Source organism: Heterodontus francisci, chromosome 6, assembly GCF_036365525.1.
Source record: "Heterodontus francisci isolate sHetFra1 chromosome 6, sHetFra1.hap1, whole genome shotgun sequence".
Taxonomy (NCBI): domain Eukaryota; kingdom Metazoa; phylum Chordata; class Chondrichthyes; order Heterodontiformes; family Heterodontidae; genus Heterodontus; species Heterodontus francisci.
The window spans coordinates 25,398,941-25,412,768 of NC_090376.1; the positions used below are offsets into that span (position 1 = coordinate 25,398,941).

The window sequence follows — 13,828 nt, forward strand, 5'->3', positions numbered from 1 at the left end:
GAAAATGGGTGAGATTCTAAATGAGTACTCTGCATCGGTATTCACCGAGGAGAGGGACATGACGGATGTTGAGGTTAGGGACAGATGTTTGATTACTCTAGGTCAAGTCGGCATAAGGAGAGAGGAAGTGTTGGGTATTCTAAAAGGCATTAAGGTGGACAAGTCCCCAGGTCCGGATGGGATCTATCCCAGGTTACTGAGGGAATCGAGAGAGGAAATAGCTGGGGCCTTAACAGATATCTTTGCAGCATCCTTAAACATGGGTGAGGTCCCGGAGGACTGGAGAATTGCTAATGTTGTCCCCTTGTTTAAGAAGGGTAGCAGGGATAATCCAGGTAATTATAGACCGGTGAGCCTGACGCCAGTGGTAGGGAGGCTGCTGGAGAAGATCTATTCCCATTTGGAAGAAAATGGGCTTATCAGTGATAGGCAACATGGTTTTGTGCAGGGAAGGTCATGTCTTACCAACTTAATAGAATTCTTTGAGGAAGTGACAAAGTTGATTGATGAGAGAAGGGCTGTAGATGTCATATACATGGACTTCAGTAAGGCGTTTGATAAGGTTCCCCATGGTAGGCTGATGGAGAAAGTGAAGTCGCATGGGGTCCAGGGTGTACTAGCTAGATGGATAAAGAACTGGCTGGGCAACAGGAGACAGAGTAGCAGTGGAAGGGAGTTTCTCAAAATGGAGACGTGTGACCAGTGGTGTTCCACAGGGATCCGTGCTGGGACCACTGTTGTTTGTGATATACATAAATGATTTGGAGGAAAGTATAGGTGGTCTGATTAGCAAGTTTGCAGACGACACTAAGATTTGTGGAGTAGCAGATAGTGAAGGGGACTGTCAGAGAATACAGCAGAATATAGGTAGATTGGAGAGTTGGGCAGAGAAATGGCAGATGGAGTTCAATCAGGGCAAATGCGAGGTGATGCATTTTGGAAGAACCAATTCAAGAGTGAACTATACAGTAAATGGAAAAGTCCTGGGGAAAATTGATGTGCAGAGAGATTTGGGTGTTCAGGTCCATTGTTCCCTGAAGGTGGCAACGCAAGTCAATAGAGTGGTCAAGAAGGCATACGGCATGCTTTCCTTCATCGGACGGGGTATTGAGTACAAGGGTTGGCAGGTCATGTTACAGTTGTATAAGACTTCGGTTCGGCCATATTTGGAATACTGCGTGCAGTTCTGGTCGCCACATTACCAAAAGGATGTAGATGCTTTGGAGAGGGTGCAGAGGTGGTTCACCAGGATGTTGCCTAGTATGGAGGGCGCTAGCTATGGAGAGAGGTTGAGCAGATTAGGATTATTTTCATTAGAACGACGGAGGTTGAGGGGGGACCTGATTGAGGTGTACAAAATCATGAGAGATATAGACAGGGTGGATAGCAAGAAGCTTTTTCCCCCAGAGTGGGGGGATTCAATTACTAGGGGTCACGAGTTCAAAGTGAGAGGGGAAAAGTTTAGGGGGGATATGCGTGGAAAGTTCTTTACGCAGAGGGTGGTGGGTGCCTGGAACGCGTTGCCAGCGGAGGTGGTAGACGCGGGCACGATAGCGTCTTTCAAGATGTATCTGGATAGATACATGAATGGGCAGGAAGCAAAGAGATACAGACCCTTAGAAAATAGGCGACATGTTTAGATAGAGGATCTGGATCGGCGCAGGCTTGGAGGGCCGAAGGGCCTGTTCCTGTGCTGTAATTTTCTTTGTTCTTAGGAAACAGATGTTCCTTACCTTGTAAGGCAAAACCTCAACACTTGTATTCAACAACAAGTCCCCTGGATGTTCTATGTTCCCAGTGTGAAACAAATATCTGAAATCAAGACAGGAAATGTAGTGATTAAAATTGCTCAAGTAAGCCTTAAAATTACTGGTCACCTTTGTAACCACCATTACTAAAATTGCAAAACATGGATTTGCAAAATTCAATCCCCTTCAAAAACGGGAAAAAAATTCTAGAATCTCATAATAAAATTGAATTTGGCTTAGTCAGCTGAAGCCAATGGCTCCAACTATGAACAGATGGAATCATAGAATGCAATCCCAAAACACTAAGTCACAGAATCCTATCCAACACAAACCAAATTTGATTTCAGTCACTGTAAATCAGTGGCACTGCTCCTGACCTGAAGTGAAAGTGCGCGGGGAGTTGTATGAAGAGAGGTGAGAAGTCACAACCATTACAAGCATCATACGTTTAATAGAATTATAATGTTGACAAAAAGGTATTGGAAATTAATTAAAAGTCATTTCAAAATGTATATGTAAAATACTATAGTTACTTGACTGTAAAGGCAGAGCTAGCAAATTCTCACCAGCTGTTTACTGCAAATAAACCTAAACCAGAAGCTGTCATGCAGAGAGAGAATAGGAGGGCTCATAATAAACTCTGATTCGAATAAATTCTTCGGCATGGCAACCAGAAGTTCGCCTTGTGAAGCTGCAAGAAACATAGAAAATAGGAATAGGCCATTCGGCTGTTTGAGCCTGCTCTGCCATTCATTATGATATCCAACTCGGTAACCTATTCCCGCTTTCGCCCCATACCCTTTGATCCCTTTAGACCCAAGAGCTATATCTAACTCCTTCTTGAAAACATATAATGTTTTGGCCTCAACTGCTTTCTGTGGTAGCGAATTCCACAGGCTTACCACTCTCTGGGTGAAGAAATTTCTCCTCATCTCAGTCCTGAAAGGTCCATATCCTTAGACTATGACCCCTGGTTCTGGACTCCCCCACCATTGGGAACATCCTTCCTGCATCTACCCAGTCAGGTTTTGTCAGAATTTTATAGGTTTCTATGAGATCCCCCCTCACTCTTCTGAACTCCAGCGAATATAATCCTAACCGACTCAATCTCTCCTCATACGTCAGTCCCACCATCCCAGGAATCAGTCCAGTAAACCTTCGCTGCACTCCCTCTATAGCAAGAACATCCTTCCTCAGATAAGCAGACCAATACTGCACACAATATTCCAGGTGTGGTCTCACCAAGGCCCTGTATAATTGCAGCAAGACATCCCTGCTCCTGTACTCGAATCGTCTCGCTATGAAGGCCAACATACCATTTGCCTTTTTTACCACCTGTTGCTTACCTTCAGCGACTGGTGTATGAGAACCCCCAGGTCTCACTGCATAGTTCCCTCTCTCAGTTTATAGCCATTCAGATAATAATCTGCCTTCCTGTTTTTGCTACCAAAGTGGATAACCTCACATTTATCCACATTATACTGCATCTGCCATGCATTAGCCCACACACTCAACTTGTCCAAATCACCCTGAAGCCTCTCTGCATCCTACTCACAACTCACCCTGCTACGCAGTTTTGTGTCATCTGCAAATCTGGAAATATTACATTTAGTTCCCTCATCTAAATCATTAATATATATTGTGAATAGCTGGGGTCCTAACACTGATCCCTGCGGTACCCCACTAGTCACTGCCTGCCATTCAGAGAAAGACCCATTTATCCCTACTCTATTTCCTGTCTGCCAACCAATTTTCAATCAATCACAATACACTGCCCCCAATCCCATGTGCTTTAATTTTACACGCTAATCTCTTATGTGGGACTTTGTCAAAAGCCTTCTGAAAGTCCAAATAAACCACACCCACTGGCTTCACCTCATCAACTCTACTAGTTACATCCTCGAAGAATTCTAGTAGATTTGTCAAGCATGATTTCCCTTTCGTAAATCCATGCTAACTCTGTCCAATTCTACCACTGTTCTCCAAGTGCTCTGCTATAAAATCTTTGATAATAGACTCTAGAATTTCCCCCACTACTGGCGTCAGGCTGACTGGTCTATAATTCCCTACTTTCTCTCTACCTCCTTTTTTAAATAGTGGGGTTACATTAGCTACCGTCCAATCTGTAGGAACTGTTCCAGAGTTTATAGAATCTTGGAAGATGACCACCAATGCATCCAGTATTTCTCGGGCCACTTCCTTAACTACTCTGGGATGCATACCATCAGGCCCTGGGGATTTATCGGCCTTCAATCCCATCAAATTCCCCAACACCATTTCTCTACTAATACTGATTTCTTTCAGTTCCTCCCTCTCACTAAGCCCCGTGTTCCCCAACATTTCTGGTATGATATTTGTGTCCTCCTTTGTGAAGACAGAACCAAAGTATCCATTTAGTTGGTCAGCCATTTCTTTATTCCCCACAATAAATTCCCCTGTTTCTGACTGTAAGGGACCTACATTTGTCTTCACATACCTATAGAAACTTTTACAGTCAGTTTTTATGTACCCCGCAAGCTTGCTCTCGTACTCTATTTTCCCCTTCTTAATCAATTTCTTGGTCCTCCTTTGCTGAATTCTAAACTGTTCCCAATCCTCAGGTCTGTTATTTTTCCTGGCAAATTTATATGCCTTTTCCTTGGATCTAATGCTATCTCTAACTTCCCTTGTAAGCCATGGTTTGGCGACCTTTCCTGTTTTACTTTTGTGCCAGACAGGGATAAACAATTGTTGCAGTTCATCCATGCGCTCTTTAAATGTTTGCCATTGCCTATCCACCATCATCCCTTTAAGTAACGTTTCCCAATCCGTCATGGCCAATTCACACCTCATACCTTTGTAGTTTCCTTTACTAAGATTCAGGACCCTGGTCTTAGAATCAACTACGTCATTCTCCATCTTGATGAAGAATTCTATCATATTATGGTCGCTCGTCCCCAAGGGGTCTCACACCACTAGATTGTCAATTATTCCTCTCTCATTACACAATACCCAGTCTAGGCTGGTCTGTTGTCCAGTTGGTTCAACGCATTGGTCCAGAAAACCATCCCGGATACATTCAATGAATTCCTCCTCTACGGTATTGTAACCAATTTGATTTACCCAATCTATATGCAGAATCAAGTCACCCATAATTACAGATGTTCCTTTATCGCATGCATCTCTAATTTCCGGTTTAATGCCACTCCCAACATCACCACTACAGCTTTGGGGTCTATATACAACCCCCACTAATGTTTTTTGCCCTTTAGTGTTTCTCAGCTCTACCCATACAGATTCCACATCATCAGAGCTAATATCTTTCCTCATTATTGCGTTAATTTCCTCTTTAACCAGAAATGCAACTCCACCGCCTTTTGCTTTTTGTCTGTCCTTCCTAAATACAGAATATCCCTAGATGTTCATTTCCCATCCCTGGTCATCTTGCAGCCATGCCTCCGTAATCCCGACTATATCATACCCGTTTACATCTATTTGCGCGATTAATTCATCCACTTTATTGCGAATGCTCTGCGCGTTAAGGCACAAAGACGTAAGGCGTGTCTTTTTAACATTACTTGTTCCCTTCCCACTATTTTTCACTGTGGCCCTGTTTGATTCTGGCCCTTGATGTCTTTGCCCATCACTTTTCTCCTTCTTCTTACTGTCTTTTGTTCTAGTCTTTGAACCCCCCCTCCTCTGACTCCTTGCAAAGGTTCCCATCCTCCTGCCATTTTAGTTTAAACCCTCCCCAACCACTCTAGCAAATACATCCCCTAGGACATCAGTCCCGGTCCTGCCCGGGTGTAACCCGTCCAGTTTGTACTGGTCCCACCTCCATCAGAGCTGGTCCCAATGCCCCAGGAATCTAAAACCCTCCCCCCAACACCATCTCTTCAGCCACGTATTCATCCGATATATCCTGCTATTTCTACCCTGACTAGCACGTGGCACTGGTAGTAATCCTAAGATTACTATCTTTGAGGTCCTACTTTTCAACTTACTTCCTAGCTCCCTATATTCTGCTTTTAGGACCTCATCCTTTTTTTTTTAACCTATGTCATCTGTACCAATGTGTACCACGACCACAAGCTGTTTACCCTCCCCCTTCAGAATGTCCTGTAACTGCTCTGAGACATCCTTGACCCTAGCACCAGGGAGACAACATACCATCCTGGAGTCTCTTTTGCGGCCACAGAAATGTCCATCTATTCCCTTACATTAGAATCCCCTATAACTATTGCATTCCCACACTTTTTACTTCTCCCATGTGCAGCAGAGCCAACCATGGTGCAACAAATTGGATGGTTACTGCTTTCCCCTGAGAGGCCATTCGCCCCAACAGTATCCAAAGCAGTATATCTGTTTTGCAGGGGAATAGCCACAGGAGATTCCTGCACTGCCTGACTAGTCCTCTTGCTCTACCTGGTGGTCACCCATTCCCTTCCTGCCTGTGGGGTCTGAGCCTGCGGTGTGACCACCTCTCTATACGTGCTATCCACGATACTCTCCACCTTGTGGATGCTCCACAGTGTCCCAGCTGCCGCTCCAGCTCCGAAACCCGGTCTTCCAGGAGCTGCAGCTGGAGACACTTCCTGCACACATGCTGGTCCCGGGCACTGAAATTGTTCCCGGCTTCCTACATGGAGCACGAGGAGCATACCACGGCTTTGAGCTCTCCTGCCATGACTTAACCCTATAAATTAAATTAAACCTTTTGGAAGATCTTAATGTCCAATAATATCAGTTACTCTAGGGCCCTTCTTCCCCGGTCCTCGTTACTACAGAACTCCCTAAAAAAAAACATTACTTACTATATTTGAAATAAACTTTAAACTTTTAAACTTTTCTTACCCGAGATACTTACCCAGCTATTTAGAGCTAATTCCCTAACAGCAGTGACTCCCAACCAATCACCTTGCAGCTCTCCTGTGATGTCACTGTCGGCTTTTTTTTTCAAAACTCCGGCGCGCTACCGCTGCACTTTTAAACTCTGCCGGTTTCGCTCAGTCTCACTCCTTCCCGCTGCCGCTGCATTTTTAAACTCTGCCGGTTTCGCTCAGTCTCACTCCTTCCCGCTGCCGCTGCATTTTTAAACTCTGCCGGTCTCGCTCAGTCTCACTCCTTCCCGCTGCCGCTGCACTTTTAAACTCTGCCGGTCTCGCTCAGTGAATTCAAGAATTCAAAAACATGGGATGAGAGGGCTGTCCTATGAGGAGAGATTGATTACAATAGTCCTATATCCTCTGCAGTTTACAAGACTGAGTGGTGATCTCATTGAAAAGTTAAAAATTCTTAGGAGGCTTCACAGGGTAGATGCTGAAAGATTGTTTCCCCTGGCTGGAGAGTCTTAGGCCAGAATTTTACGTTGGGTGGGAGGCCCCGCCCGCCAGCCGGAAAGTCGATGGCGAGCCCGACTCCGCTGGGCCTTGGGAGCCAGACCAGGATTTTTAGTTCCCCAGGCCCTTAATTGGTCTTGGGCGGGACTTCCACCTCCTTGAGGCAGGACGTCCCGCCGAACAGAGCTGCCAGCCGATCAGCGGGCCAGCAGCTCTTAGTCCCAGCAGCGCCATTGGGAGCGGTGGCCAATGCTGGGACTACACACAGCCATTGGAGGCAAGTGGAAGGATGGCCACGAAACTCAGGTAAGTTTTTGGGGCCTTGCTAGGGACAATTAGCGGGGCGCGGTGAGGCAAGGGGTGGCGGTTTGCAACTGGGTGAGAGGTGGGGGTGGGGGGGAAGGAAAAAGAGTTGTGTTGGGGCGGTTGGGGCTTCGGGGGCTTAACTCCATGGTGCACAGGTTACCCAATCAGAAGGGCCCCCCCCCACAGCCCGCAAGGAGGCCGCCTGGTTTTACCAGGCGGGGTTCTTGGGGCCTTTGCCATCCAACCACCAAGGATTAAATACCTTCAGCAGCAGGAGGAGGCCTTTAAGTGGCAGTTAATTAGCCTCTTAAGGGCCTCGATTGGCCTCTGGTGGTGGGGGGGGGGGGGGGGGGGGGGGAAAAGAGAGGGAGGGAGGAAGAAAATCTGTTTTTCGCCGTCACCACCTTGCGTAGAATTGCACTGGGGGTGGGAGGGGATCGGGAACAGCAACAGCCCTCCCCGTCTCCCCACTAAATTTTATGCCCACCCCCAGCTACCAGCCCGCTCGTCGGGGGGCAGTAAAATTCTGGACATAGTCTGAGGATAAGCAGTCGGCCACATAGGACTAATGAGGAGATATTTCTGCACTCGGAGGCTGTGAATTTTTGGAATTACACCCAAAGGGTGTAAAGACTGAGAGATCAATAGATCTTTGGACACATGGGAATAGGGCGGGCCAGTGGAGTTGACGGAGATTATCCATGATCTTATTGAATGGCGGAGAAGACTCGAGAAACTGTATGGCCTACTCCTGTTCCTATTTCTACATGATGTCACAGACGGAACCTTAAATTAATTAGTGATTGATGAATATCGTTGTGATCCACACTATGGAATAATTTTCAATCTCAGTTTATTCTGCCTTTCTGTATTGATATCTGCTGCCACTTTATGTCTCTCTGAAGATTTAAGGAAAAAAACAGCTCTGGAGACATACCAACGCCTGACTAATCCATTTCTAGACCAGCACAATAAGCTGACCAGTTGACTTTACAGAGAGGAATCTATTTTTTATAAAGCAGCAATATTTACATATTGTCCTGCAGTAGTTTAATAAATCTCAGTAAAATATTAGTGAGATAACGTGCTACAATTTTAACTCATCATAGTCGCCCAATTCCATCGATCAATCACGGCAGCTTGCTGTCCATATTCCAGAGAAAAAAAATATAGTTAAAAAGAAAATGGACATGGCAACATATCTCAATGTTTCATGAATTCTAGTTACAGGTCACAATGCTAATTATGTGCAAAGGAATTTCTAACACTTTACTGTCCCATATCTCTAACAATAACTTAATTTTTACTTGCAGTATAAAAGCAGCTCAATATTTGAATTCTGCCCTGAATTAGAAATACAGTTTAGGTGCACAGTTTGGGAGCTGCCACAAAAGAACACGATATATGTTTCCTCCGAAAATTTTCCACGAAAAAAATTCCCAATCTGAGCTACATCACTATAACAATTGGAGGCTAGGTAGTTCCTCAGATGAAGGGGAAATGGAGCACTTTGAAGACAACCATCCTGTTTGTTGGGACTTTCGTCTCAGGACGGAAAAGTTGCGGATTCAGTACCTGCTTGAGGCACTGAAACTCAAACGCAACCAACATCTAGTCTTGTCTCATGGCTTAATCACAAACCTGTCTGCTGCTGTTAGAATAAGTTTAGTCAGTTTTTAGCTGGACTTACAGGTGGAATACCTTCTGATGGAAGAATACAACTGTAGAGAGGGAGAGAAAAACTGGTATTATCCTAGAACAGTCATCCAATGCAACTCTCAGCAGCCCAGAGTGCAAAAACAAATTTCCGAATGGCAGATTTTTAAAAGAAATACTGGTACACACCTGGAAACAAGTTACATCATTCTGCCAGATGATGATAATGTGCAGGAAAGGAAAAATAACTTTGTTATGAGCATTAAGCCAAAATGTATTAAAGGTAGCTTTTTTGCATGTGAGCGATGTAACATTAAGACATGAAAATTGCACCCACTTGGATCCATTACTCATTTGCAATGAGTCATTCATTTCAGTACAAACAGTTCCATACATTTAAATGACTTTACAATCTGCTGCACTCTTTTGGATTGTAAATCTCACTGCAATAATCCCAGTTTTTCAAGATTTTCACTTTTAAAAAAACAAATTCAGTATTATTCAATATTAGCAATTATTAAATGCCTTTCGTTCTCCCTCCATCCAAGAAAGCAATATGTTCAAGAGATCTTTACTACAATGACTGCCTTAAACTGCCCAATGTGAATGAATAAGATAGTGTAATAATTTATACCAGTGCCACATTTAAACACAAAAATGGCAGGCATTTTATGATCTGCCACTTGATGGCAGTGCTTTACAAAGTTTGTAGGTACACAGTGACTGAATACCCTTGCCTCAAGTCATTTTGAAAGGTTAGCCGTGACCAGTATATAAACATGATGCCTCCCGACATAAAACATTGAATATTAAAGAATGTAACACTTTACATTGCAATAAAATTATACTGCATTAGCCAAGGTCACAAACATCAAGTGCGATACTAAAGAGAGAGATACTTCAATGTTTGTGTGTGGCTACTTCCATTTAGAGATTGAGTTCATTTCATTCTCAATAAGCTGAATTTTCTCTGAATTAAACAGCATACACATATAATGCAGAATTTAAATAAATTTTCATGCCCATTCTTGGCCTGAGCCAGAATTCCATTCCATTTGTGATTTTGAAGCATAAATATCGAAAAGAAATCTCATTAAACTTGGAGCAGAAACTAGGTCACCACTTACAATGCTTTCATAACCTTTAAATCTGATGTTCTGTTCTACATGCAAAGCTCTTTAAACAGAGAAGGTAATTGAACAGAATTGAAAAACATTCTATTAGCACAACAGACTACAGAGAGGTACAGAAAACATTTTGTTTTCCAAAACAGTTTATATTATCATCCGAAACACATGAAAGCATGCACTTGGTTAAGAATAAAGCTTGGCTTAGCTGTCCATCAGAATGTAGAATGTTGAGGATCGCCTGCTGTGAGCGATGAGAGATCCTGAGGAAGGTTCCACTCTGGGCTGCGCATTGCAGCAATCAGTAAATAGAGGCTTTAGTTGGTTCTTGTTTGTGCTAAAATAGTTCTGTGTATTTGGAGCTCTAGTCCAACAATGCACCTGCAATTAGTCACTCCATTCCTGCACAGCTACGTTTACACCATAAGCATGGATGATGTCAATGGGTAACTGGCCTGTTACAAAAAGCTTCCATTTCATAATGTAAATTTGAATACCTATTTTCTGATGTGACTTGGTGACAAACAAGGTATTCTAGAATTGGTTGAGCAATCATGTTGACATGTTGTATACTTTGCAAAATCAGTATTGCAATATTTCAAAATCCTCCCATTACTCAACAGTGGTAACTGGCAGACAGTTTTAAAGAAAGCCATAATATTATTATTTTATCTTCAGCACATTTTGACTGACAATGAATATTCCAAGACAAGATCCAATAGTAAGCATTATCCTCAAATAACGTATATTAAGCAGGATGTCCCAAGAATCAGTGTTGTGACTGGTACTATCTCTAAATTTGCAACAATGGGCAGGTATGGAGACAAATAAAATGGCAAGGGGTGTTGCTCCTGACGTTGTCTGTACCCCCTGCCATTTTGGCCAGGGCGGGGAAGGCCACTTAAGAGGCTCTTCCCACTTCCACTCCAATTTTGTGGAGGGTGGAGGGGCCCGCCGCCATCTAGCGACGCCACCAGGTGAGACCTGGAGGCCTCCTAGCAGCCTCAGGATGGTGTGGGGGGGGGGGGGGGGGGGGGAAATCGGGAATCCCTCCTTTGGGGGCAATCCATGGTGTTTGGAGTGCCCCCAGCAGTGATGAACAGCCTCCCACCAAGAACCACCACCCCCCCCTTTCCATCGCCAGGGCGTGCCTGACTGTGTCTGGCGACCCCGACCCCACTCACCTGTCCTAGGATCTTGGAACTCTTCTCTTCTGAAGGCCTCCTGTAGTACCAGCAGTGGCCATCGCTCCTGGTGGTGGTCCTGCCGGTACTACAGAGCTGCTGGGCCTCTGATTTTTCGGCAGCTCTGGAGGCTGGAGCTCGTCCCTTAAAGGGACAGCATCCCCAATGGCGGGCAGTTAATTGGCTGCCTGCCATTAGATTGCAAGGGGGGCGGGGGGGAGGCAATGGAGGGCTGAGGCAATGGAGGGCTGAGGCAGGTTCTCCCTCTGCCTTCCAGCCCGTCATCAGAATAAAATCCAGTCCAATGACTTGGACACCAAAACACAATGCAAATTTATTTTATTTTCTTTTGGGCCTCCTTATCTCGAGAGACAATGGATACGCGCCTGGAGGTGGTCAGTGGTTTGTGAAGCAGCGCCTGGAGTGGCTATAAAGGCCAATTCTGGAGTGACAGGCTCTTCCACAGGTGCTGCAGAGAAATTTGTTTGTTGGGGCTGTTGCACAGTTGGCTCTCCCCTTGCGCCTCTGTCTTTTTTCCTGCCAACTACTAAGTCTCTTCGACTCGCCACAATTTAGCCCTGTCTTTATGGCTGCCCGCCAGCTCTGGCGAATGCTGGCAACTGACTCCCACGACTTGTGATCAATGTCACACGATTTCATGTCGCGTTTGCAGACGTCTTTATAACGGAGACATGGACGGCCGGTGGGTCTGATACCAGTGGCGAGCTCGCTGTACAATGTGTCTTTGGGGATCCTGCCATCTTCCATGCGGCTCACATGGCCAAGCCATCTCAAGCGCCGCTGACTCAGTAGTGTGTATAAGCTGGGGATGTTGGCCGCTTCAAGGACTTCTGTGTTGGAGATATAGTCCTGCCACCTGATGCCAAGTATTCTCCGAAGGCAGCGAAGATGGAATGAATTGAGACGTCGCTCTTGGCTGGCATACGTTGTCCAGGCCTCGCTGCCGTAGAGCAAGGTACTGAGGACACAGGCCTGATACACTCGGACTTTTGTGTTCCGTGTCAGTGCGCCATTTTCCCACACTCTCTTGGCCAGTCTGGACATAGCAGTGGAAGCCTTACCCATGCGCTTGTTGATTTCTGCATCTAGAGACAGGTTACTGGTGATAGTTGAGCCTAGGTAGGTGAACTCTTGAACCACTTCCAGAGCGTGGTCGCCAATATTGATGGATGGAGCATTTCTGACATCCTGCCCCATGATGTTCGTTTTCTTGAGGCTGATGGTTAGGCCAAATTCATTGCAGGCAGACGCAAACCTGTCGATGAGACTCTGCAGGCATTCTTCAGTGTGAGATGTTAAAGCAGCATCGTCAGCAAACAGGAGTTCTCTGATGAGGACTTTCCGTACTTTGGACTTCGCTCTTAGACGGGCAAGGTTGAACAACCTGCCCCCTGATCTTGTGTGGAGGAAAATTCCTTCTTCAGAGGATTTGAACGCATGTGAAAGCAGCAGGGAGAAGAAAATCCCAAAAAGTGTGGGTGCGAGAACACAGCCCTGTTTCACACCACTCAGGATAGGAAAGGGCTCTGATGAGGAGCCACCATGTTGAATTGTGCCTTTCATATTGTCATGGAATGAGGTGATGATACTTAGTAGCTTTGGTGGACATCCGATCTTTTCTAGTAGTCTGAAGAGACCACGTCTGCTGACGAGGTCAAAGGCTTTGGTGAGAAATGCAAATTTATAGACCATACCAAAATAGGAAGTGCACTCAAATTGGAGGCAATTCAGATATGATGGAATGAATTGGATGAAATATGTAAATGGCAGAAAAATAACAGCATTAATGTAAAAGGAAGACATCCCAGGCACTTCACAAATGGGTCAAAGGAAATTGTGATGCCAAGCCAGAAGGGAGAGGTTAGGAGGGGTGACCAGAAGGTTGGTCAAAAGCAATTTTTTTTTTGAAAGAAAAAAGACCGATTGAAAAGTGGATAGAAGGTTAAAGTGATTGAAGAGTTTAGGAAGAGAGTTCCAAAGAATGGATTTGAAGTAGCTAAAAGCTTGGCCAACAATGCTCAGCTTGCTAAAATCTCCTGGCCTAAGTCAGCAGCTATTTTTCTTATTTCTATTTAAGAAGCACATTTGGACATTCCATTAAAGGGATTATTTAGGTGCCAGTTGCTGGTTGTGTAAGGGAGATGAGGAAATGGTTACAAATGCCCTTGTTAGTGATCAAGATCTCAGGCGCAGAGAACAAACCTGTATTATTTATCGCGCTGTTCATCAGAGAGAGGAGAGAGAGAGAGAGAGGAGAGAGAGAGAGAGAGAGAGAGAGAGAGAGAGAGAGGAAGAGGAGAGAGAGAGAGAGAGAGAGAGAATTAGAATGAATAGTTGATTAATTTAGGAAACAAACCTATTCATATTTCAGTTTCAAGTCCAATGAGGGAAGCATTCTTTTTGACACTACTTTCTATCAAATAGACAATTTTTTATCCCTTTTTTTCTTGTTAATTTTCATCCACCTT

At 44.8% G+C, this 13,828-nt stretch overlaps 1 protein-coding gene across 1 annotated transcript in view; it reads right to left on the reverse strand.

The window, feature by feature from the left end:
* The window catches only part of mgat4a (alpha-1,3-mannosyl-glycoprotein 4-beta-N-acetylglucosaminyltransferase A), a 263,412-nt gene that overhangs the window by 17,381 nt on the left and 232,203 nt on the right, over nt 1–13,828 (reverse strand). The window contains exon 12 of the mRNA XM_068033329.1: nt 1,734–1,812. Within this exon, the coding sequence (XP_067889430.1) occupies nt 1,734–1,812 (79 nt within the window). The remainder of the gene's footprint in view (nt 1–1,733; nt 1,813–13,828) is intronic.